Source organism: Giraffa tippelskirchi, chromosome 2 (genome assembly GCF_054371585.1).
Source record: "Giraffa tippelskirchi isolate mGirTip1 chromosome 2, T2T-mGirTip1v1.2.pri, whole genome shotgun sequence".
In the NCBI taxonomy this organism is placed as follows: domain Eukaryota; kingdom Metazoa; phylum Chordata; class Mammalia; order Artiodactyla; family Giraffidae; genus Giraffa; species Giraffa tippelskirchi.
The window spans coordinates 26,546,201-26,567,370 of NC_137276.1; the positions used below are offsets into that span (position 1 = coordinate 26,546,201).

Sequence of the window (21,170 nt, forward strand, 5' to 3'; positions counted from 1 at the left end):
GTGGGTGGCCGTGCAGCCAGGATGGCCCTGTGAATGAGGGGGAGCCTCCTCCAGGAGCCCCCAGTACCTCAATCCTGGTCAAACTCAAGATCAGCCTCGCTTGGGAGCCTGACTCCCAATCTCAGGATCCAGGCTTCCGCTGACAGCACTGTGACCTTCTCCGCAGTCATACCTATGGTGCTAGGAGAAGGAAATAGAAAAACGTGTTTATGGAGCATTTGGGCTCCCCAGGTGGCGCTAGTGGTAAAGAACCTGACTACCAATGCGGGAGACATAAGAAACACAGGTTCCCGGGTTGGGAAGATCCCCTGGAGGTGAGCATGGCAACCCCCTCCAGTATTCTTGCCTGGAGAATCCCATGGACAGAGGAGCCTGGCAGGCTACCGTCCATGGGTTGCCAAGAGTCAGACACGGCTGAAGCCACTGAGCACACACACGCACGTGGAGCACTTAGTACATGCTGAGTCAGGTTACCCTTTTCTTCCTTCCCTTCCTGCTTCCTGGGAGCAAACAGAAGGTCCTAGGAAGAGCCCTGGAGAGCACCTCTTCCTCAGCCTTCACCCACACGTGTTCGTTGAGCACCTTCTATGTGCCAGGGACCAGGCAGGCTGACAAACTCAGAGCTCAAGGCTACCACTAGGTGGAAATTTTGAATTGTGTTAAACTAACTCGGAGACAACAGCCAGAACACCCAGCTCTGCTTGTGGCCTTGAATGAGTCCCTTCACCTCTCAGATCTCTGTAAACGAGGCCAGGAGTACCCTCTTGGGACGACAGTCATGAGTTTCACAGGCTCTGATGCCTTAGTGGTGCCTGGCATCACAAATGCTCCGTCCATGGGAACTTTTGCTTCTTCTCCCCCTCCCCTCTTCACCCCTCCTGGGTGTGCAGTGGCTGCTCAGAAAAGACTAGAGGACTCCTGCTAAAGGCAGGAGCTAGGCTGACTTCTCCCAAGCACCTTTCATCTCCGGGAGTTCTCTCCAGGGTTCGTGCCGACCGTGAAGTGAAGCTGCCCCTCCACCACCAGGCCCCCCATGTCTATCAGGACCTCTGAGGCACCCATGCTCTTGACACTCCCTAAGGGACGAGTGGCTTGGGGATTAGAGTGGGTAGTCCACCCACCGGTGCCCAGCTCTGCTGAGTCCCAGTCAGACCCCCAGCAGTGGGACAGCTCCTGTCTGGCCAGGGACACGGGCCACACTGTCCTCCCAGCCTCTCTGCCACTGGCAGCTGCACAGACAGCCTGTTGATGCTGATGGGCGAGAGGGCCAGCTGGAACAGGGGACTGTGGGTCCCCAGGAGGCCATGGGCTGGAACAGCACAGAACTTTGTGTGAGGAGCCCCTGCCCACGCCCCGCCTTTAACCTGGGTGGGCAGGTGGGAGGAAAGGGCCCGCGAGAAGTTGTGTCCAACCCACTTGAAAGGGGTATTGGTTCTGAGGAACTTCTGAGGGTGTGTCTGTCATGCTGGGTGGGCGAGCAGGTGGGAGGCCGACTCTAAACCAGCCAGCTCAGAGCAAGGGCATGTGAGGGCCATGGCCAGGAGGGGAGGGTTGCTCAGTGGTCAGTCCTGGCACAGGACTTTCAGCTCTCAAAGCCAGGATGGACAGGAAGCACCGGCTGGGGAGGGGTATCCTGGTATGGGGAGGGGGCGGGGTCCCCGTTATTTTCTCAGGCTTGTGCTTTCTTTGTTTCCCTGAAACTTCAGCCCCAGGAGGAGGGTTATGGTGTGCAGATGCCCAGGCCCCATGTGCCCACTCCTTCTTCTCAGGGTGATGGCACCCTTGGAGGCTCCAGCTGGAGGGGCACACCCCCCACCAAGCCCCTGAGGTCTGCTTTGCTATTATGTCCTGTGTGGGGGGCTCTTGGTGCCCCTACCTTGTAATTGCTGCCCCTGCATTGTAGCCAGCCCCCTGGCCAGCTATCTGCCCCTCCACAGGGAGTCCATGGCAGAGCCGAGCCTCGGACCCAGGTCTTCAGCCCTGTAGGCCAGGCAGGAAGCATTGGTTCATTCAAGCATTTTTCATCATCTTCTTGGTGTGAGGCACAAAGCCACGGAAGTGGGCGAGGCCAGGCCCTGTCCCTGGGGAGCCTCGTGGTCTGAGGGGAGAGGCCTGGCTCGCTGCTGTGGGAGGCGGTGGACCGAGCACAGGAGCCAGGACTGGGGCCATTTCAAGGAACTGAAAGAAAGTCTGTCTGCCTGGACATGAGAGTGTTGGCTTGAGGTGGGCCAGAGGAGATGGGCCTAGGGCATGCAGTGTCCAGCTGGTGATTTGAGGCAATCGTTAACCCCTTCTACACTTTGGCATCAGATGAGGGAGCAGAATGTGGAGGTCTCCGGGATCCCTCCTGGCTCTGACATTGTGTGATCTTATGGAAACCGGTTGGCTATTGTAATAGTCCAAGCATGTAGCAACTAGGGTCTGGAGTGGGAGCTAAGGTCTGTGAGAAGGGAAGACAATCACAGTTAAGTCAGATATGAAGGAGGCAGGCATTCTGGAGATCACGTGACCCGCCCCCCGTCACAGGCCCTGTAAGTTGGGTCTTATGGTAGGTTGGGGTTTAGGCACCTCTGTAACTGGGTCACTTACAGTGCCTTCAGTTGAGTTCAGTTCAGTTCAGTCGCTCAAATGCTTTAGTTCACAGGATCTGTGTGTGTCTGGCTCCCTCTTGTGGCGGCACTGGATATTACACCAACCCCCTCCAGGCAGGCGTTGACAGACAGCATGGCAGCCCACTCCAGTACTCTTGCCTGAAAAATCCCATGGACGGAGGAGCCTGGTAGGCTGCAGTCCATGGGGTTGCGAAGAGTCGGACACGACTGAGCGACTTCACTTTCTCTTTTCACTTTCATGCATTGGAGAAGGAAATGGCAACCCACTCCAGTGTTCTTGCCTGGAGAATCCCAGGGACGGCGGAGCCTGGTGGGCTGCCGTCTATGGGATCGCACAGAGTCGGACACAACTGAAGCGACGCAGCAGCAGCAGCAGAAGCTGTTCTGGATGTTTAAGCTTGGTCTACCCTGTTTAACCATCTATGACTGTAGTGGTAAAGAAGCCGCCTGCCAATGCAGGAGACGAAAGACAAGTGGGTTTGATCCCTGGGTTGGGAAGATCCCCTAGAATAGGAAATCTCTACCCACCCCAGTATTCTTGCCTGGAGAATCCCATGGACAGAGGAGCCTCGCAGGCTACAGTCCATAGGAAACAACTAAAGCGAAGCAAGCAAGCAAGCAATAATTCTGTGAGGTTCATGCCTCCTTTTTGCAGATGAGAAATCTTAGACTCAGATTGGTTAAGTTATCTCTCAGCTGGTAATCATCAGAGGCTGAATCCAAATCCTTCCCCACTCCAGGTCTGTACCGCACAACCACACAGGGGCTGTGACCATGCGACAGTTTCCAAATTGCAAGATGGGACCTTTCATCCAACCATAGGACTGAATAATTGAATCAGCACTCATGGTTGCTGTGATCACAGGGTGTGGAGCCCCTGAAGGTACATTTGAGGGCACTTTCCCCACCTGGGGACCCTTTAAGGAGATTCCAGGCCTCTCCCCAGGTGAGGAGGTGCAAGGCTTAGGAGTGCCAGGGCCAGTCCAGCCCACGTCCACTGAGGGCCTCTTGCTGTGGGGTCAGACCTCAGAGGAGGGGTGCTGTCCGGCTCCCCTTTCAGGATGGTCACAGTGAGGCTGGCTCTGGGAGCATCCAAAAAGCAGGTCTCCTTTCCCCCAACCAAACTGAGGCTTGACTTTGACCTTGAGGGTAGTAGCTGTGACCCCAGCCCCTGACTAAGCCCCTCCAGCCAGTCGCCCGATTGTCACGTTGTTGTTCAGTCACTCAATCGTGTCCGACTCTGTGACCCCATCTACCACAACACGCCAGGCTTCCCTGTCCTTCACCAATTCCCGGAGTTTGCTCAAACTCATGTCCATTGAGTTGGTGATGCCATCCAACCATCTCATCCCCCTTCTTCTGCCTTCAGTCTTTACCAGCATCAGGGTCTTTTCCAGTGAGTCAGTTCTTCGCATCAGATGGCCAAAGTTTTGGAGCTTCAGCATCAGTCCTTGCAATGAATATTCAGGGTTGATTTCCTTTAGGATTGACTGGTTCGATCTCCTTGCTGTCCAAGGGACTGTCAAGAGTTGTCTTTAGCACCACAGTTTGAAAGCATCAATGCTTTGGCACTCAGCCTTCTTTATGGTCCAACTCTCACATCCATGTATGACTACTAGAAAAACCATAGCTTGAATCCTAAGTCACTGTGAGCTCCTGGCCCCCAACCCAGGATACATGGCCAGAGGCTCTCTCTACACAGGCTGTTGCGTGAGGCCCCTCCTGCCCCTCCATGCATGCAGCCAGAATGGGAGAGACTGCTTGGATGTCCCCTGGCTGCATCCACAGAGAGGCAGGAGGGGAAGGTTGCCCACAGTCCCAGCCTTCAGAGCCCAGTGTTACACCGGCACCCTCTGGCCCGGTCCCCACGTTGTACTGACTGGTTCTGCAGCCCAGAGGGGGGACATGACTTGCCTGAGGTCACCCAGAGAAACTGAATTGGCACCAGGTTTTTTGACTCAGAGCCCAGTGTTTTCTCCATCGCTCAGAAACTCTCCCAGCTGATTTCCAGAGCTTCCTGAGTGCTGGTGCAGAAGGACACCTGGAGGTCCTTGTGGAGACTTAAATCGGGGCCTGGCTGAGGGACAGGGAGGAGGGACCAGCTGCTGGCCTGCTCGGAATAGCTGGAGAAGTGGGAGCTGGGCTGTGGTCAGGTCTGATTTAATTAGGCAGAGGCAGACTCCTGATTAGAGAAGGCTGTGCCTGCCAAGCCAAAGAATTCGAGCTTAAGAGTCAGGAGTGCCCCAGCCCCCACCACCAGCAGGAGAGGGCACCTGTGATGTCCACAGAGCCCCGCGATGCAAAGGGCAGGCACCTCGGGATCCAGGGAACATAGGTCACCCCCTTGCTGGCTCATGGCACGTCTGGGTGGAGCCACTGCTGTGTGTCAGGTGCCAGGCAGGGTTGTGGCTACAGGAATCGTGGTGGGCAGGTGGGGAGGGGGGCACTTCATACCAGGGACAGAGAGAGATGGAGGTCTTGGTTCCGAATCCTCCAGAAGTAGATCTGAGGAGAGGACTGAGCTCAGGCAGCTTATTTGGGAGAAGATACCAGTGAGGAAGTGAGGAAAGGCGGGAGAGGCCAAGCAGCTGAAAGTGAAGCATTATCACAGCTCCTCTGGGGGCGACCGGGGCCTCATCACTCGAGGAGCCACCCAGCTGCAGGGCTGCCCCACCCGAGGGCAGGGGTGCTGGGACCCACTGCCTCTCCTTCCTCAGGCGCTGCCTTCCTCCTGTGTGCCCTCCCCCAACCCACCTCCAAACAGCAGGGGACACAGCTTCCCTGAAGGCCCATGTGCCAACACCCACATGGTCTTCCCCTGTGCTTAGGAGTACTTCTGGGAGTGTCCCTGTGGCCTGCCACTGGGAAGGCTTGGTCTCTGATCCAGCCACAGCCCCCTACCCTTCTCCAGCCCCCTACCCTTCCCCAACCTCCTACCCTGCCCCAGCCCACAGCCCTGCCCCAGCCTTTCCATCTGCTCTCAGGTTCTCCTTTAATCCTGTCTTCCTCAAGAGCCCTCCCTTTCCTTCTCCACTTCAGCATCCTTATCCCTTTCTTCAGAGCTCTTAACCCAGTTTATCACTTGGCTTTATCCAGTTGTTCATTGTCCTCCCCGGGGCGGGGGATGAGTCCTGTCTTGCTCAATGCAGCAAGCCCCAGGGCCTGGCACATAATTGTCATTCAGTCGCCAAGTCGTGTCCAGCTCTTGGCGACCCCATGGACTGCAGCACGCCAAGGCTTCCCTGTCCTCCACCGTCTCCAGGAGTTAGCTCAACTCCTGGCACCTAAGACGCGCTGGCACCTTCTTGCTGAGGACAGTGGAGCTGCTGCAGGGAATCAATCAGAGGAAAGAGCAGCTGCAGGGAAGGTGGGCTAGCACCACCCCACCCCGGCCGTGGGCTCCGGGACTCGGCCCTGTGTCACTAAGCACTAAGGTTCTGGAAGCAGAGTGGAGATGACCGTGACTGTAAGTCTGCTTCAGGCCTGAGGGCCACCCTGGCTAAACACTCAGGAGGGCCTGTGAGGAGGGGCCAGTCCCCTGCAGTCCTCTTCCTAGGAGGGCGGGCCTGGCCGGTGTACCTGGGGCAGTCATTGAGTATGAGATGGTCAAGCAGGCCCAGTGTAGATGTTCACACCAGGAGGGCAGGGGGCCCTTGGAGAGGGAGCTAGCTAGTCCCCCTGGGGGGAGGGGGTGCAGAGGTGGGCAGGGAAGGCCACCAGAGTGAGCCAGGCCTCCACCTGGACTTGGATGCTGAGGGAGGGTTCAGAGACAGCTTGTGGGGGAGAAGCCTGGGCTGAGGGAGGCTTCTAAGCAGGGGCGTTAGGCAGGGGTGGGGGTTTGGCGGGGGGAGGGGTGGGGGTTTGGCGGGGGGAGGGGCGTGGGTGGGACACGGGAAGACCAGAAGAGACTGAAAAGATGGTGATGGAAAAGATGGCACAGGCTTTGGAGTGAGCCGACACCCAGTTCAAACCTGAGCTCTGCACTGGGCTAGCAACATGAGCTCTCTGTGCCTCAATTTCCCCATCTAGACAATGGGGGTAATGATAGAACCTTCTTCTTAGAATGGTACTTGAAATAATGTGTCTGAAGCACATCAAGAGGAAAGTAGTGAAACTGTTAGTCGCTCAGTTGTGTCCGACTCTTTGAGACCCCATGGACTGTAGTCCGCCAGGCTCCTCTGTCCATGGGATCCTCCAGGCAAGAGTACTGGGGTGGGTTACCGTTCCCTTCTCCAGGGGATCTTCCCGACCCAGGGACTGAACCCAGGTCTCCCGCATTGCAGGCAGATTCTCTCCCATCTGAGCCACCAGGGAAGCCCAGAACACATCAAACTGTGCCCAGATGTTAGTTCTGAGCTCACATGCGACCTTGTTTTCAGGGTTGGGCCCACAGGGGACATGGCAAAGAAGGTGGTAAGATGCTGTGGTCTAGGTGGGGGCAGAGAGAGACACACTTGCCAGGATCATGTCCCAGACAGAGGACGAAGCACGGGAGACCCAGGCCATCCTCATCAGTGGACAGAAAACGCACCAAGTCACGAGGGTGGACTCTGCCCATCGAAACTGCTCAAGCCATCTTCTATTTTACACAAACTAACACCCGCACTTGCTCTGTGTGTGTGTGTTAGTCACTCAGTTGTGTCCAACTCTTTGTGACCTCATGGACTGTAGCCTGCCAGGCTCCTCTGTCCACAGGATTCTAACCCATCTGTAATTATCAGGGAAGACCTCCTGAAGGAAGTGGCATTTTCCACTGGGCTTTACGGGAAGTGAGGGGAAGGAGGGGAGGGCAGAGACCCACGATCTGCCTGCAGGACAACTCAGGATCACACCACAGCTCGGGCCAGTCCCTCGGAACCAGCCGGCAGCCCTTAGCCTAGCTGCCAGTCGTCAGGGCTACGCCAGTGGTGCCCAGCCCTGTGCGAGGCCTGGAGAGACATCACAGTTCCTGCCTCACGGAGCCTACAGTGGAGGGGAGGAAGCAGCACAGGTATTAATAGGCTGGGCGCTGAAGGAGGGAAAACAGAGAAAAGTCAGAGAGAGGCAGAGCCCCAGTGTCACGGTTCCCAGAACTTATGAACACTCCCCTGAGAGAAACAGCCTTTGTGGAGACTGTCAGCCTGCCCCGGATGCAGCCGGGCCATCCTGGCGCTGTGGACCCATGAAGGCTCACTTCAGCCGCAGAGCCTCCGAGAAGCAGCAGGAGACTTGGCCTGGGCACCAGACAAGGGGCCGTTAGGATCAAAAACCACTGTGCCTCTAAGCCCAGGTGGTCGTGGATGCTCGCCACGGGTCACGTCAGGCTTCCTCTTCCTCACTGCTCTGCTCACACCGAGCTGAGGCTGTGACAGCAGAGTGTCTAGAACTTGGTGTCCTTTTGGTATCTCTGGCCCTGCGTCTTTGTTTTACTTTCCTCTTCCCACCTACTCCTAACTAGCTTATCTAGTTAATTTTATAGGTGTCCTTATCAACCACAAGATGGTGAATGATTTGAGTGCTAGACTCAGGCCACTTGGGCTCACATGCTGTGTTACCTTGGGCAAGTGACATGCCCTCTCTGATCCTCCATTTCTCTTCTGTAAAGTGGGAGAAATAAGAGAACCTACCACACATAGGAGTGCTATGAGGATAAAATGAGCTGATGTGTGTCAGGAGCTTAGTTTGGTACCTGGCATAATGTGAATGCTTGAAAAAACATGAGATTCTTGTCAGTTGTGGTATTAGTGACAATAACAATAGCAGTAGCAATAATGGTAGTAAGCCTTTTCCTCCCACTTTTGGAGAGGAAGGGCTCACTCGGGGTGGGGTGGCCTGACCCCTCCCCCCATTTCCCCTCCAATTTCCCGCCATGCCCTGGGGTCCAAGGGCTCACGCCTGCTCCAGGGCCTCCGGGGACTTGTTGGTGACGTCAGTACACGCAGAGGCTGGAGGAGGTGGCCCAGGGCTGGCCCACTGGGAGCTGTCTCGGCTGGCCTGCTGAACAGTGACTTTGCTGTAGTGGAGCCAGGCTGACCCAGAGGAGAGAGAGCAGGTTTGGTGCTGACAGGAAGGCTGGGTGGGGGAGGGCTGGGGCGGGAAGTCGGTACACAGGGTTCCCAAGCTGCCCCTTCCGCAGCAAGGAGGACCCAGGCCTGCCCCGGGCCTGGAGCTGGAAGCCTCTGGGCAGAAGTCATGTGGGGCCCAGTCTAGAACCCTGATTTTTTCAGTCAAGGACACTGAGGCACAGAGAAGGCTGCTGTCCCCCAGGTCTCATGAACCCCATGCTGGGTGGTCCAGCTTGGTGTCTTTAATTTTAATTACGTTGCTCAAATGGTAAAGAATCTGCCTGCAATCTGGGAGACCCGGCTTCGATCCCTGGGTTGGGAAGATCCCCTGGAAAAGGACATGGCCACCTACTCCAGCATTCTTGCCTGGAGAATCCCACAGGGAGAGGAGCCTGGCGGGCTACAGTCCGTGGGGTCACAAAGATTTGGACACGATTGAGTGACTAACACTTTCACTTTTTCAAGGTTAAAAATTTAGTTCCTGGGGAGTCCCCTGGTGGTTAGGCTTCTGGGCTTTCAGTGCCAGGGCCTGGGTTCAATTCTGGGTCAGGGAACTAAAATCCCATAAACTATATGGCGTGGCCAAAAAAATAATTAGTTCTTGGATCACATTAGTCAGCTCCTAAGTGCTCGACAGCCACAGTGGCCACCATACTGGGCACTGGAGATGCCATTTCCATCAGTGATCATGGGGAATTCAGGCAGCTCCAGGTAGGGCAGTACTAGGTGTTGGGGGCCAAACTGGGACACTCGGTGCCATTGGAGGTCAAAATCAGTGGGCTTCCTGGACAAGCTGGCCCTCCCCAGGCCGTGGCAGGTTGTGAGAAACTAGAGATGGCTGGAGAGTGCGAGGGGTTACTGTGAGCACAGACAATCATCATTCTGCGGCCTTGCTTCCTCATTGCTAGCTGTGGGGCACCAGGCAAGTTACTTAAGCTGTCTGAGCCTCATCTGTAAAAGGGGCCTAAGGCACCTGCCCCAGGAACAACATCAAGCAGCTGTCAAGGGGCCTGGCACGTCTGAGTCCACAGTGTTCGCGCATTTGTGAGACAGAGTTCTGGAAAACCTGGGAGATGGTTCTCTTGCTGTCACAGGTGACCATGCAGGTTCCGAGAGCCCCTGCCCTCCCAGGCCTTGCAGTGGGCCAGGCGCCTGGGAGAGGCCCGCAGCCCTCCTCTGAGCACTCTTTCCCACAGCGGCCGAGGTAGGAACAGGCACAGCTGGGCCTTGGACGGGCTCCTGGGCCTCCGTGGGAAGCAGGAAGCCATTGGCCCAGGCTCCCAACTTTCCAACCCCGGCTCCAAATGAGACCAGGGCTGGGGAGTGCAGGGCCCACGGCCAAGGAGCAAGCCGGAGGTGTACTCAGCAGTGGGCCCCCCGTGTCTGTCACACACACACACACACACACACACACACACACACACACACACACACACACACACACACACACACACACACACACACACACACACACACACACACACACACACACACACACACACACACACACACACACACACACACACACACACACACACACACACACACACACACACACACACACACACACACACACACACACACACACACACACACACACACACACACACACACACACACACACACACACACACACACACACACACACACACACACACACACACACACACACACACACACACACACCGCACCTCTTCAGTCAGGGCCATGGCAGCTTGGGAGCTGTCTCTGTCTCCTGAAGAAGTCCCCATCCTGCCCCCTGAACAGGAAGAACCAGAACCAGATGGGAACCCAGTTCTCAGTCCTAGAGCTGGTGTCACCGCTGTCCAGGGGAAAGTCTTTTGTTACAAACATCGCCTCTGGGTTCCTTCTAAAGTCTGAGCCACTTTCCTTGGCTTGCAGTCCAGCCCCAGCTGCATGTCCTGTCCCCCCAGGCATTCAGCCTCCCAGACGCCACATGCACGCGCACACACACACGCACACACACACACGCAGGATCCCACATCTGTTCTGTCCCTGCACCTTTGCTCACATCGTCCCTTCCACTCCAAATTTCCTTCCTGCCTCTGCTCTTTCTAAATATCCGTCTTTCACAGGTAGCTCTATGCTTTCCCCTTCCAGGTAGACCTCCCCACCCACCTCACTCTGACCTCCCTTTTCCGGGGAAGATCCCCACAATATGTCCTTTTGACAAGGCTTTGTAGCACCTAATCACCAGGTGACTTGCATGTTTTCTTTTGCTGGGTTTTTGTCTTGTGTCTCCAACTAGATGGTATGTGCCCTGTGAGGGCAGAACTATGTTTCCCACCACTTCTGCTCAAATGCAAGGCTGTGTCTCTAGTAACTCCTCAGTTAAGACACTGATGGATGAGTGGGTGGATGGATGGATGGATGGATGGATGGATGAACAGCTAGACAAATGCACTTGGAGAGAGACAGAGAAGGCCTGCAAACATGGAAGACCCTCCTTGCCCTTCTCTCCCGGGATTTCATGATGGAACCCCATCACAGACTTTGCCACTGCCCCTTTCACCATTCGGAGAAGGCAATGGCACCCCACTCCAGTACTCTTGCCTGGAAAATCCCATGGACGGAGGAGCCTGGTAGGCTACAGTCCATGGGGTCGCTAAGAGTCGGACACGACTGAGCGACTTCACTTTCACTTTTCCCTTTCATGCACTGGAGAAGGAAATGGCAATCCACTCCAGTATTCTTGCCTGGAGAATCCCAGGGACGGCGGAGCCTGATGGGCTGCCGTCTATGGGGTCGCACAGAGTCGGACACGACTGAAGCGACTTAGCAGCAGCAGCTTTCACCATTCCCCACCCTTCCTCTCCTCCATGGACTGCATGTCAGTCACATCTGGGTGGGACGCCTGGGACTGCGCACACTCTTTGTTTTCCTGGTCCTGAGCTGGCACCACGGACGACAGAGCCAGGCTCTTCCGAAGCCCATGGTGGTGAGGGGCCAGGCAACACTTCCTCTACTCTGGCTGCTGCCCACACTCCAAACCCAGCCCCTCTCGTGAACCCAGGCTGTTGGCCAGGCCCCATATGCCCAATGCCATTCTAAGAGCTTTGCACATGATCCCAGGTAATCCCCACAACAGCAGCAGATGTAGGCGCTTATTTCATCCCTTTTGACAAATGAAGGTACGGAGAGGTTAAGAAACTTGCCTCTGTCCCAAAGTGGTATCTGAACCAGGCTCAAGCCCGCTCACACTCCTAACCCTCTGCTGGAGGCCTGGAGCCATCCCTGGGCTGGAGACGTTGCTCAGGGCCTTTGCCAGAGTGGTAAGTCCGATCTTCATGAGGAGGCAGACAGACAGATGGGGCTTTGTCCTTTTGCTGTGGACAGAGCAGCAGCAGAGACCCTCTGGGGTGTTTGAGAGACTAGCATAAGACCTTGGAGGTTTCTGGGTCTGTGATCGCCTGGCATGGGCCTCTCTGAGACACAGCCTGGGGTTAGTGGGGACCTCTTCCCTCCCCAGGAATTCAGCTTTTTCACCCAGGGCAGGAATTCCGGCCTTGCTGGACTGTCCACATGACACAATGGGGCCCATTCTCAGAACCCTGGAGCAAACAGGCCTTGCGGAGAAAGGATAGATTCTTGTTGGACACAAGGGCCCTCAGTGCCATGATTCAGACCAGGGCACACATGGGGGCAAAGAACAGATTCATGCCTCCGCCAACCCCTGTCTGTCTTCCCTAGAGGTCGCTGCCCCTCAAGACCATTCCGTGCAAGGGCTCTCAAATGCCAGAACAGAAGCCCAGCTGGGGCTCTGTGGGGTGGAAAGCTCCAGCCCTCAGCCCACCCAAAGCCCCTGCCCCCAGAGCCTCCTCGCTCGGCCTCTGGAGCCACATTCACTGTCTCAGTGTTTTGGTTTTACAAAGAAGAGTTACCAGCTCCTGAGGCCAGTCAGAGAGGCCCCCTTACATGGATGGGGAAACTGAGGGCTTGAGAATTGGTTGGTGTTTCTAAACCTTTATCTGCCATGGTGAGAAATTTCACATCACAATCCAATACAGACAGACAAGTGGATGAGTAGACAGACGGCTGAAGCCCAAGGTTCACAGAATCGTATTTCATCTTAGCTCTGGGTGACAAGATCATTTTGCCTGTTCTACCTCAAGGGTCTCCAACCCACCCACCCCCCACTGCCCGTCCATGGAAAAATTGTCTCCCACAAAACCAGTGCCTGGGGTCCAAAAGTTTGGAGATGGCTGTTTTACCTTTTAAACATGCTTGTGGGGACCCACAAGTTGGTTTCAGAACTCACTTATGGGTCACAACCTGGCATTCAAAAAGCTCTAGTTGGAAGTGTCTTGGCCAGGTCTACCGGCCATGGAGGGGCAGAGCCAGGCCCAGAACCGGCGGGGGTGGGGTGTGGACATTCAGGCTCAGAGTCATCACAGCCTCTCCTGCCCGCCCTCTCGCTGTCCACCTCAGCCTCTTAACAAAAAACCTTCCCCCAGCCAGGCCCTGACCCTATCACTCCTCCATTCTGAAACCTTCCAGATTTCGGAGCAGGACTTCAAAGCCCTACCCTTCCCCGCTCCGGTCTCCCCCCCCCCGCCCCCAGCCTGGCCTTTCCCCTGCCTGTCCCTCTGCTCACCAATCCTCCCCAGTAGTTCAGCTCCTCCTCTTCAGAGCTCCTTGTTCCTGCTTCTTGAACTTTCTCCCTCTCTACCCTCTCCATGGATCCAAACTCCTCTGCTCCTCCAAGGCCCAGCTCACGGCTTCCTCCTCCAGGAAGCCACCTTGGATGCCCTACAGCCCTAGGATCTCTCTCTTCTCTGCGCCTGGTGGGTAACCTCTCCTGTGACTCTCAGCATGGGCTGTCTCAGAATGTTACCTTTCTCACTGTGCTGTGCAGTTTTGTTCCCCTAATTTCACCCCAGACTCGCAGGCCAGAAGTAGAAGTCACATATTTCTCCCATGCCTGCTCAGGCCTTCACAAGGCTGCCTCCTGCAGGAGCCACAAAGCGCTTACTGATTAATAACAGCAGTCAGAACCATTGCTGCACACCTTAAGGGCTCCACGTCACTCCCCTAGCCAAGGTTGCATACCGTCACCCCCAGACCCCCACCGTCCCCATGATCCAATGATCCAGGTCCCACCCACGACCCCAAGAAGACCGCTTGGCTCTCAAGGTCACCCACAGCCATCTGGCAACCTGCGGTTCCCAGCAGCCGCAGCCCTGCAGACAGGCGTCCTGGGCCAAACAGCCAATGTCAGCCAGCAGACAGGGGGTAAGAACATCAGGCTGGCAGTGCGTGCATGTCCTCCTTTGCCAGGGCACTTGCTGACAGGAACGACAGTGTGGGGAGCGGGGGGTGGGGGGGCAGGGAGGAGGGGGCTGCAGGCAGGGAAGGGCGCAGCCCTGCAGCACTCAGAATGCCATGGGGTAGGGACTCAGCATCCTTCCACACAGCCAGCCCGCCAGAGTGGGCTTTCTCTCCTAGTCTCTCCTTTGTCTCAGGGGCTCTTCCTGGCTTTGCCTCTCACTCTGGGAACCCTCACCGGCAGGATGGCTACCTCCTTTCCCCAGCAAGAACCCACTTCTCCTGCCCGCGCGTCCTCTCCTTGCACCCCAGTCCCTGGTGGACCTCAACGTGGGGAGCCCTCTGGGTCAGGATGTCAATGGAACTTTGTGAGCCCCAGCCAGCCACTTAAGCCCTCAGGACCTGAGTCTCCTCATCCACAAAACGGATTAACACCACCTCTGCCCACTTCAGAGCACTGCAGGGCAAATATCTGTTCAAGAAAGGGAGGGGAAGCATGTGCAAAAACAGGTGGCCCAGACACGGGACCTGTTAAATGCCTTTCCCGCCCCCTCGCTCCAGCCTCTCCCTCTTTTCTGTATCCAGCACCAGCCCCTTCCCTGGAATGTCCAGGGAAGGAGCACAGCCTGTCTCACCAAGAGAAATGAAAGGGGGAACAAAAAAGGAAGGCTGGCCTTTCTGAGTGCCATTAGCACGATCATCTCTTGGTTCGGGGCTCTGAGCATTTGCCGCTCTTTGGAGGTTAGATGCATTCCAATACACGAGTCCAGAGTTTGCCAATTCCTGTGGATCAGTGTCACCTTGAAAATGTGGCTGTTTCTAGACAAGCCCTATTCAAACACTGTGTGTACAAACAGGCTTTCCCTTTGTGGACGGTACTTGACAGACACCAGCGCTGGTTTGGTGTCTGAAAGCCTGAAACTGTGCAGAGTAGTCTGGATTTGCCCCTGCATGGTACTGTGCCACCAGCATCATGGTGGGGTCCTTAAGAAGTCCCTTCCTTTGGTTTGAGGGGGTTCTGCAGGGTCCAAGTTCAAACAGGACTTTGCCAAGTTCAAACAGGGTAGCAACAGAGGTGGGGTCAGGTCCAGGGGTGAGAAAATAAGCATTTCTATAGCATTTTCTGTGCCGGGCACTACTTGAGCCTCTTTAAGAGCACTGTGTGTTTCATGCTCCCCAAATCCTAATGGGTTGCTACAGTTACTATCCTCCTCCTGTACACAGAGAAATAGAGGCTCACAAGGTAAAGGAAGTAGCTCAGGATGACCACCCAGCTAGCAAGTAGCAGAAAGTTGAACTGAAATCTGCTTCCAGCACTTTCTCTCATGCTGCTGACAGCAACATCCTAAGTGAACTGTTTATATCACATAGGCTGCGGAGGGGGAGTCCCCTGTTTAAATGGGGGAAGGGTGTGATGCTGGGTTGGAGGAACCCCACCCTTTTTCCCCAGCCAGGCCTGACCTGTACACCATCTGGTGATCAACTATCCTGGTTTGTCTGTGACCTTCCCAGTTTGAGCCCTGAAAGTCCCGTGTCCAGTTTTGCCCAGGATGGTTCGTCACTGTGGCCTTGGTCACCCCCGGACTAGTTGCAGAGAAGGCTGAGTGGCCTGACGGAGCCGTGTCAAGACAGCCTGGGAGGCCTTTTCAATTACATTAGCTTCTGGCGGCACTAGAGGGAGACGCCAGCCTCTCCTCCCCTCCCTTTCTCCCTTCCTGTGACTCCCCAGGAGATGGTGATTCAGCAGCAAGTCGGAAGCAGGCTAGACTGTGACCTACAGGGAGTGGAATTGCCAGGGGCGTGGGGGCTGTCAGCACCAGCTCCGGGCAAGAACTGAGCAAGGAGGGGAGGTGGGGAGGGGGTCTTGAGTTATTGGGGAACTGGACTCTGATGAAGGGTCTGCTGTCCTGCCCAGGCCAGGACTGATTGCAGGGCAGCAGGAAGTGGGAGATCCCTGCCTCTCCCCACCCCGCCTCATGCCCTGGTATGTGAGGGATGGGGGAGTCCCAGCCACTGGATATCTAAGCTGCTTCTCAGCACATCCAACGGCTAAAAATATGAAATGGCTTTGCTAAAAGGTGCCCAACCGGAAACCTCCAAGAGGTTTCCTATTAGGGCCGCCCCTACTCAGGCTGGAGGCCAGACCCTGTGGAAGGAGTCCTAGGCCTGCCAGTCCCACCATCCAGCCCCAGCCTGGGCCCCCCATGCCAGGGCCTCAGCCTCCACCCCATTAACCCATGTGCTTCTCAGGCCCCCAGGGCTGGCATTGCCCTCCTCCCCTGCACCCACTGGTGGCAGCATTTGGGGGTTGGTCTTGACCCAAAGAAGGCCCAGGTTCTCAGCCTCCATTCCCAGCCTCACCTACTCACTGTGTGACCTTGAATATGTCCTGCTTCTCTAAGCTTTCCTGTCCTCACCTGCCCAAAAAAGGAGACCACAGGATCCAGGAGTCCTTGAAGGGAAGGGCTCATCCTCTAGTTGAAGGACAGGCTGGCTGGGGCTGGTTGTGGGGAGCAGGCAGGGATTGTCTGGAAGCTTCTTTGGCACCTCAAGCTCATTGTTCTTACTAAGCAACATTTTCTTGGGGGTGGCTAGAGTCCCAGTGGAGGTTGTGGTACAGGAACTGGAGTGCCCCCTGGCACCACTGCTGCTTACAGGGATTTCAGTGATTGGGCAGAGACTGTGCTGGACCTGGGGTTCTCAACCAACACTGGGGCAGCCTTGGGGGGCTCATCCGAGATGCAGCCACTAGGTTCGTCAGCTCAGGGGTGGGGGCCACGTCTGAACTTGTAACTCTGGCTCCCCAGATGACCCTGTTGAATGCTCAGGTTGAGAATCACTGATGGGGCCTGGCACAGAGCGGCCTCAGCAGCCATGAACTATGTCCCTCTCCCACTCCTGAGCCTCGACATGCTCCCGTCACACGGTAATGACCTGCCTGTCTCTCCTTGGGGGCTGTTAACAAGCTCAAAGAGCATCATGGGCAGCGCAGCTGCACAAACAGAGTGGGGACAATGCAATGGCCATCACTGCAAGGAAGCCACACCCTCCCATCTGGTCTGCTGGCCGCCAGGGGATGGGCAGTGGGCCATTGTGGTCCCCGGGCCAGAGGCTTCTCCTGCAGGACCAGCGGGGAGGTGGTGGGGCAGGGGAGGGGAGCTGATCCTGGCCCTCCACTCTCTGCCCTTCCTCAGGCCCCACTCGGCAATAAGGCCTGAGAAACAAAGCCTCTCCTTGGGAGATGCAGGTCTGCTGGGCTGGATGTAGCCGCCATGTAACACTCTCCTTCTCCTCCCTGGGAATTCTCCCCGTGGCAGAGCTTCAATGGTCACAACCAGGCCCTTCTACACAGTGTCTCCCCATCTCCATTCTGCCCGAGGGAGCTGACTCTGGCTCTGGCCCTCCTGGACTGACAGACCGGGGACAGGGGCAAATGGGAACTCTCCCACCTGCCTTTTGAAGGCAACAGATTCAGCAGGTTTCCCCCATCCGTGATGCAGTTTCATGGGGGCAGGGGAGCTCATAAACCACAGCCCTTCCCCAGCTTGGATGACCCTGGGCAGTGACCAAACCTCATCTGTAAGATGTGTATGATAGAACCTCCTTAGTGTGGATGTGAGGATTGAAAGAGGCTTGGAATACTGAGGAGGTTCTCAAACAAGAGGGCTGGTGGGGAGAGGGGAGGGAATGGTATCAGAAATGGAGGTTCCTGGGCCTCAGCCCCAGCATTCCTACTCACAGGCTTCTGTGGGAAACCTAGGAGCCTAGGAAACCCTCTTCCTAGGCTGTGGAAGCAAAGCACCTTGAAGCTTAACAAATGCCCTCAAAGCCCAGGTCACCCCCTAGACTCCCAGGATTGGAGTCTTGGGGAGTCCATGAGGATGACTCCCTTCCCAGTGAACCTGCTGTCTTTTCCTCCAGGAGACCTTGTCTTGCCAGCCGGCAGACCTAGCTGCCAGTTCTCTTTGACTGAAGCTGGGCAATTGGCATTTTCTTTGATCCCCAAGGAAACGAGCATTTCCCTTGGTCTCCACATAGATCACCATCCAGCCCTATCTCAGCATTTAATAGACCTGTCTTAGAGACTCCCCTGAGGACTGGTAGATGCAAGGGTGCAGTTCAGTTCAGTTCAGTTCAGTCGCTCAGTCATGTCCGACTCTTAGCAACCCCATGGACTGCAGCATGCCAGGCCTCCCTGTCCATCACCAACTCCCAGAGTTTACACAAACTCATACCCATTGAGCCTGTGATGCCCTCCAACCATCTCATCCTCTGTGTCCCCTTCTCCTCCAGCCTTCAATCTTTCCCAGCATCAGGGTCTTTTCAAATGAGTCAGTTCTTCACATCAGGTGGCCAAAGTATTGGAGTTTCAACTTCAACATCAGTCCTTCCAATGAACACTCAGGACTGATCTCCCTTAGGATGGACTGGTTGGATCTCCTTGCAGTCCAAGGGACTCTCAAAAGTCTTCTCCAACACCACAGGTCAAAAGCATCAATTCTTCAGCGCTCAGCTTTCTTTATAGTCCAACTCTCACATCCATACATGACCACTGGAAAAACCATAGCCTTGAGTAGATGGACCTTTGTTGGCAAAGTAATGTCTCTGCTTTTTACTATGCTGTCTAGGTTGGTCATAACTTTCCTTCCAGGGAGTAAGCATCTTTTAATTTCATGGGTGCAGTCACCATCTGCAGTGATTTTGGAGCCCCCAAAAATAAAGTCAGCCACTGTTTCCCCATCTATTTGCCATGAAGTGATGGGACTAGATGCCATGATCTTAGTTTTCTGAATATTGAGCTTTAAGCCAACTTTTTCACTCTCCTCTTTCACTTTCCTCAAGAGGCTCTTTAGTTCTTCTTCACTTTCTGCCATAAGGGTGGTGTCATCTGCATATCTGAGGTTATTGACATTTCTCCCAGAAATCTTGATTCCAGCTTGTGCTTCATCCAGCCCAGCATTTCTCATAATGTACTCTGCATATAAGTTAAATAAGCAGGGTGACAATATACAGCCTTGACGTACTCCTTTTCCTATTTGGAACCAGTCTGTTGTTCCATGTCCAGTTCTAACTGTTACTTCCTGACCTGCATACAGATTTCTCAAGAGGCAGGTCAGGTCTGGTATTCCCATCTCTTTAAGAATTTTCTACAGTTTATTGTGATCGACACAGTCAAAGGCTTTGGCATAGTCAATAAAGCAGAAATAGATGTTTTTCTGGAACTCTCTTGCTTTTTCGATGATCCATCGGATGTTGGCAATTTGATCTCTGGTTCCTGCCTTTTCTAAAACCAGCTTGAACATCTGGAAGTTCACGATTCACCTATTGCTGAAGCCTGGCTTGGAGAATTTTGAGCATTACTTTACTAGCGTGTGAGATGAGTGCAATTGTGCGGTAGTTTGAACATTCTTTGGCATGCCTTTCTTTGGGATTGGAATGAAAATTGACCTTTTCCAGTCCTGTGGCCACTGCTGAGTTTTTCAAATTTGCTGGCATATTGAGTGCAGCACTTTCACAGCATCATCTTTTAGGATTTAAAATAGCTCAGCTGGTATTCCATCACCTCCACTAGCTTTGTTCATAGTGATGCTTCCTAAGGCCCACTTGACTTCACATGCCAGGATGTCTGGCTCTAGGTGAGTGATCACACCATTGTGATTATCTGGGTCGTGAAGATCTTTTTTGTACAGTTCTTCTGTGTATTCTTGCCACCTCTTCTTAATATCTCTTGCTTCTGTTAGGTCCATACCATTTCTGTCCTTTATTGTGCCCATCTTTGCATGAAATGTTCCGTTGGTATCTCTAATTTTCTTGAAGAGATCTCTAGTCTTTCCCATTCTGTTGTTTTCCTCTATTTCTCTGCATTGATCGCTGAGGAAGGCTTTCTTATCTCTCCTTGCTATTCTTTGGAACTCTGCATTCAAATGGGTATATCTTTCCTTTTCTCCTTTGTTTTTCAGCTTCTCTTCTTTTGACAGCTGTTTTTAAGGCCTCCTCAGACAGCCATTTTGCTTTTTTGCAAGGGTGCGGGGAGGAGCCAACGGCAGGAGCAGGGGCAGGAAGGCAGTGGGGGCAGGACTGGGAGGGAGCCTGTGGCTGAGTCTGGGTTAACTCCTTGCTGGAGGGCAGAGCAGGCTCCAGGCTGGAGCAGACCAGGGCAGGTAAAGCTGTTAACAGACTTCCCAGGTGACACAGTGGTAAAGAATCTGCCTGCCTATGCAGGAGACTCAGGTTCGATCCCTGGGTCAGGAAGATCTGCTGGAGTAGAAATGGCAACCTGCTCCAGTATTCTTGCCTGGTAAATTCCATGAACAGAGGAGCCTGGCAGGCTACAGTCTTACATACCTCCAGTCCCCCAGCAGTTATTTCTAGCGACAGGATTTGAACCCAGTGCTCACTGGAAGTTTAGCCACCATACCTGGCAGTATGCTCTGCCTACCCCCTATTGGGGGTTCCCAGCCTGAGCCTTTCTGGTCAGCATTAAGCCTACAGTCCCTATTCATCCATCACCACTGCCTGGCCAAGGGGTGCAGTTGGAGGTGACAAGGCATAGTGTGACCTCAGGGACCCATAGGTCTAGGGTGGGGGCGGACTTCCATCAAAGGGTCACACAAATCTATAATTACGGCAGGGCCTGCAAGGGGAGGATGTCAGGCAAGACAGGTGAAGGAAGTACCATTTCGATCGTGACTTTAAAGGCTGAGTGGGCAAAGCACTGGGAGGGGAAGTTTGGCAGGGGTGGGGAGTGGGCTCCCGGTGCGCTGCAGAGCCTGGGTTCTAGCGACCACTCCCCGGGGCCTCAGTTTCCCTGTTAAAGAAGTGCTTGGGACCCTGCCTCGTCCTCCCCCATCGGAGCTCGGGGGAAGGTGCCTGGGAAAGGGCGCGAGTGGCCCACCGAGCAGGGGCGGGGCGGGGGTGCGGGCGGCCGGGCGGGGCGGGGCGAGGCGGGCCGATCGCGCCCGGAGGGGAGGCAGGGCAGGCGGGGGCCCTCGCGGGCGGGCGCGGCGCGCAGTGCGTGCGGCTGCGGAGCGCGCGGCTCGCCGGCAGCGGGAATCACATGAGCACCGGCCCGTGAGTGCCCGGCAGCCGCAGCGCAGCAGCCTCGCGCCCCCGCACGACCCTAACCATGTCTGTGTGTTGTTGCTTCTTTTTCAGAGACTACGGCAGTTCCAAGAGGAAATCAGGTAAGGGAACCTCCGGTCGTTCTTCCCTCCAACCTCCCCTCCTG

The 21,170-nt window shown here is 55.2% G+C and overlaps 1 protein-coding gene across 18 annotated transcripts in view; it reads left to right on the plus strand.

Moving 5' to 3' along the window:
* Window positions 1-21,170, plus strand: part of SH3PXD2A (SH3 and PX domains 2A) — a 243,862-nt gene that overhangs the window by 142,196 nt on the left and 80,496 nt on the right. For 11 of the 18 annotated variants that reach the window (XM_081543719.1, XM_081543741.1, XM_081543730.1 and 8 more), the window contains one exon: window positions 21,098-21,126. The exons of 3 other annotated variants lie outside the window; for them this stretch is intronic. In XM_081543719.1, coding sequence (XP_081399845.1) covers window positions 21,098-21,126 — 29 coding nt within the window. Of the gene's footprint in view, window positions 1-7,274; window positions 7,603-21,097; window positions 21,127-21,170 lie in introns of those variants that run through there. 4 more of the 18 variants (XM_081543843.1, XM_081543947.1, XM_081543935.1 and 1 more) reach the window with 4 other exon arrangements.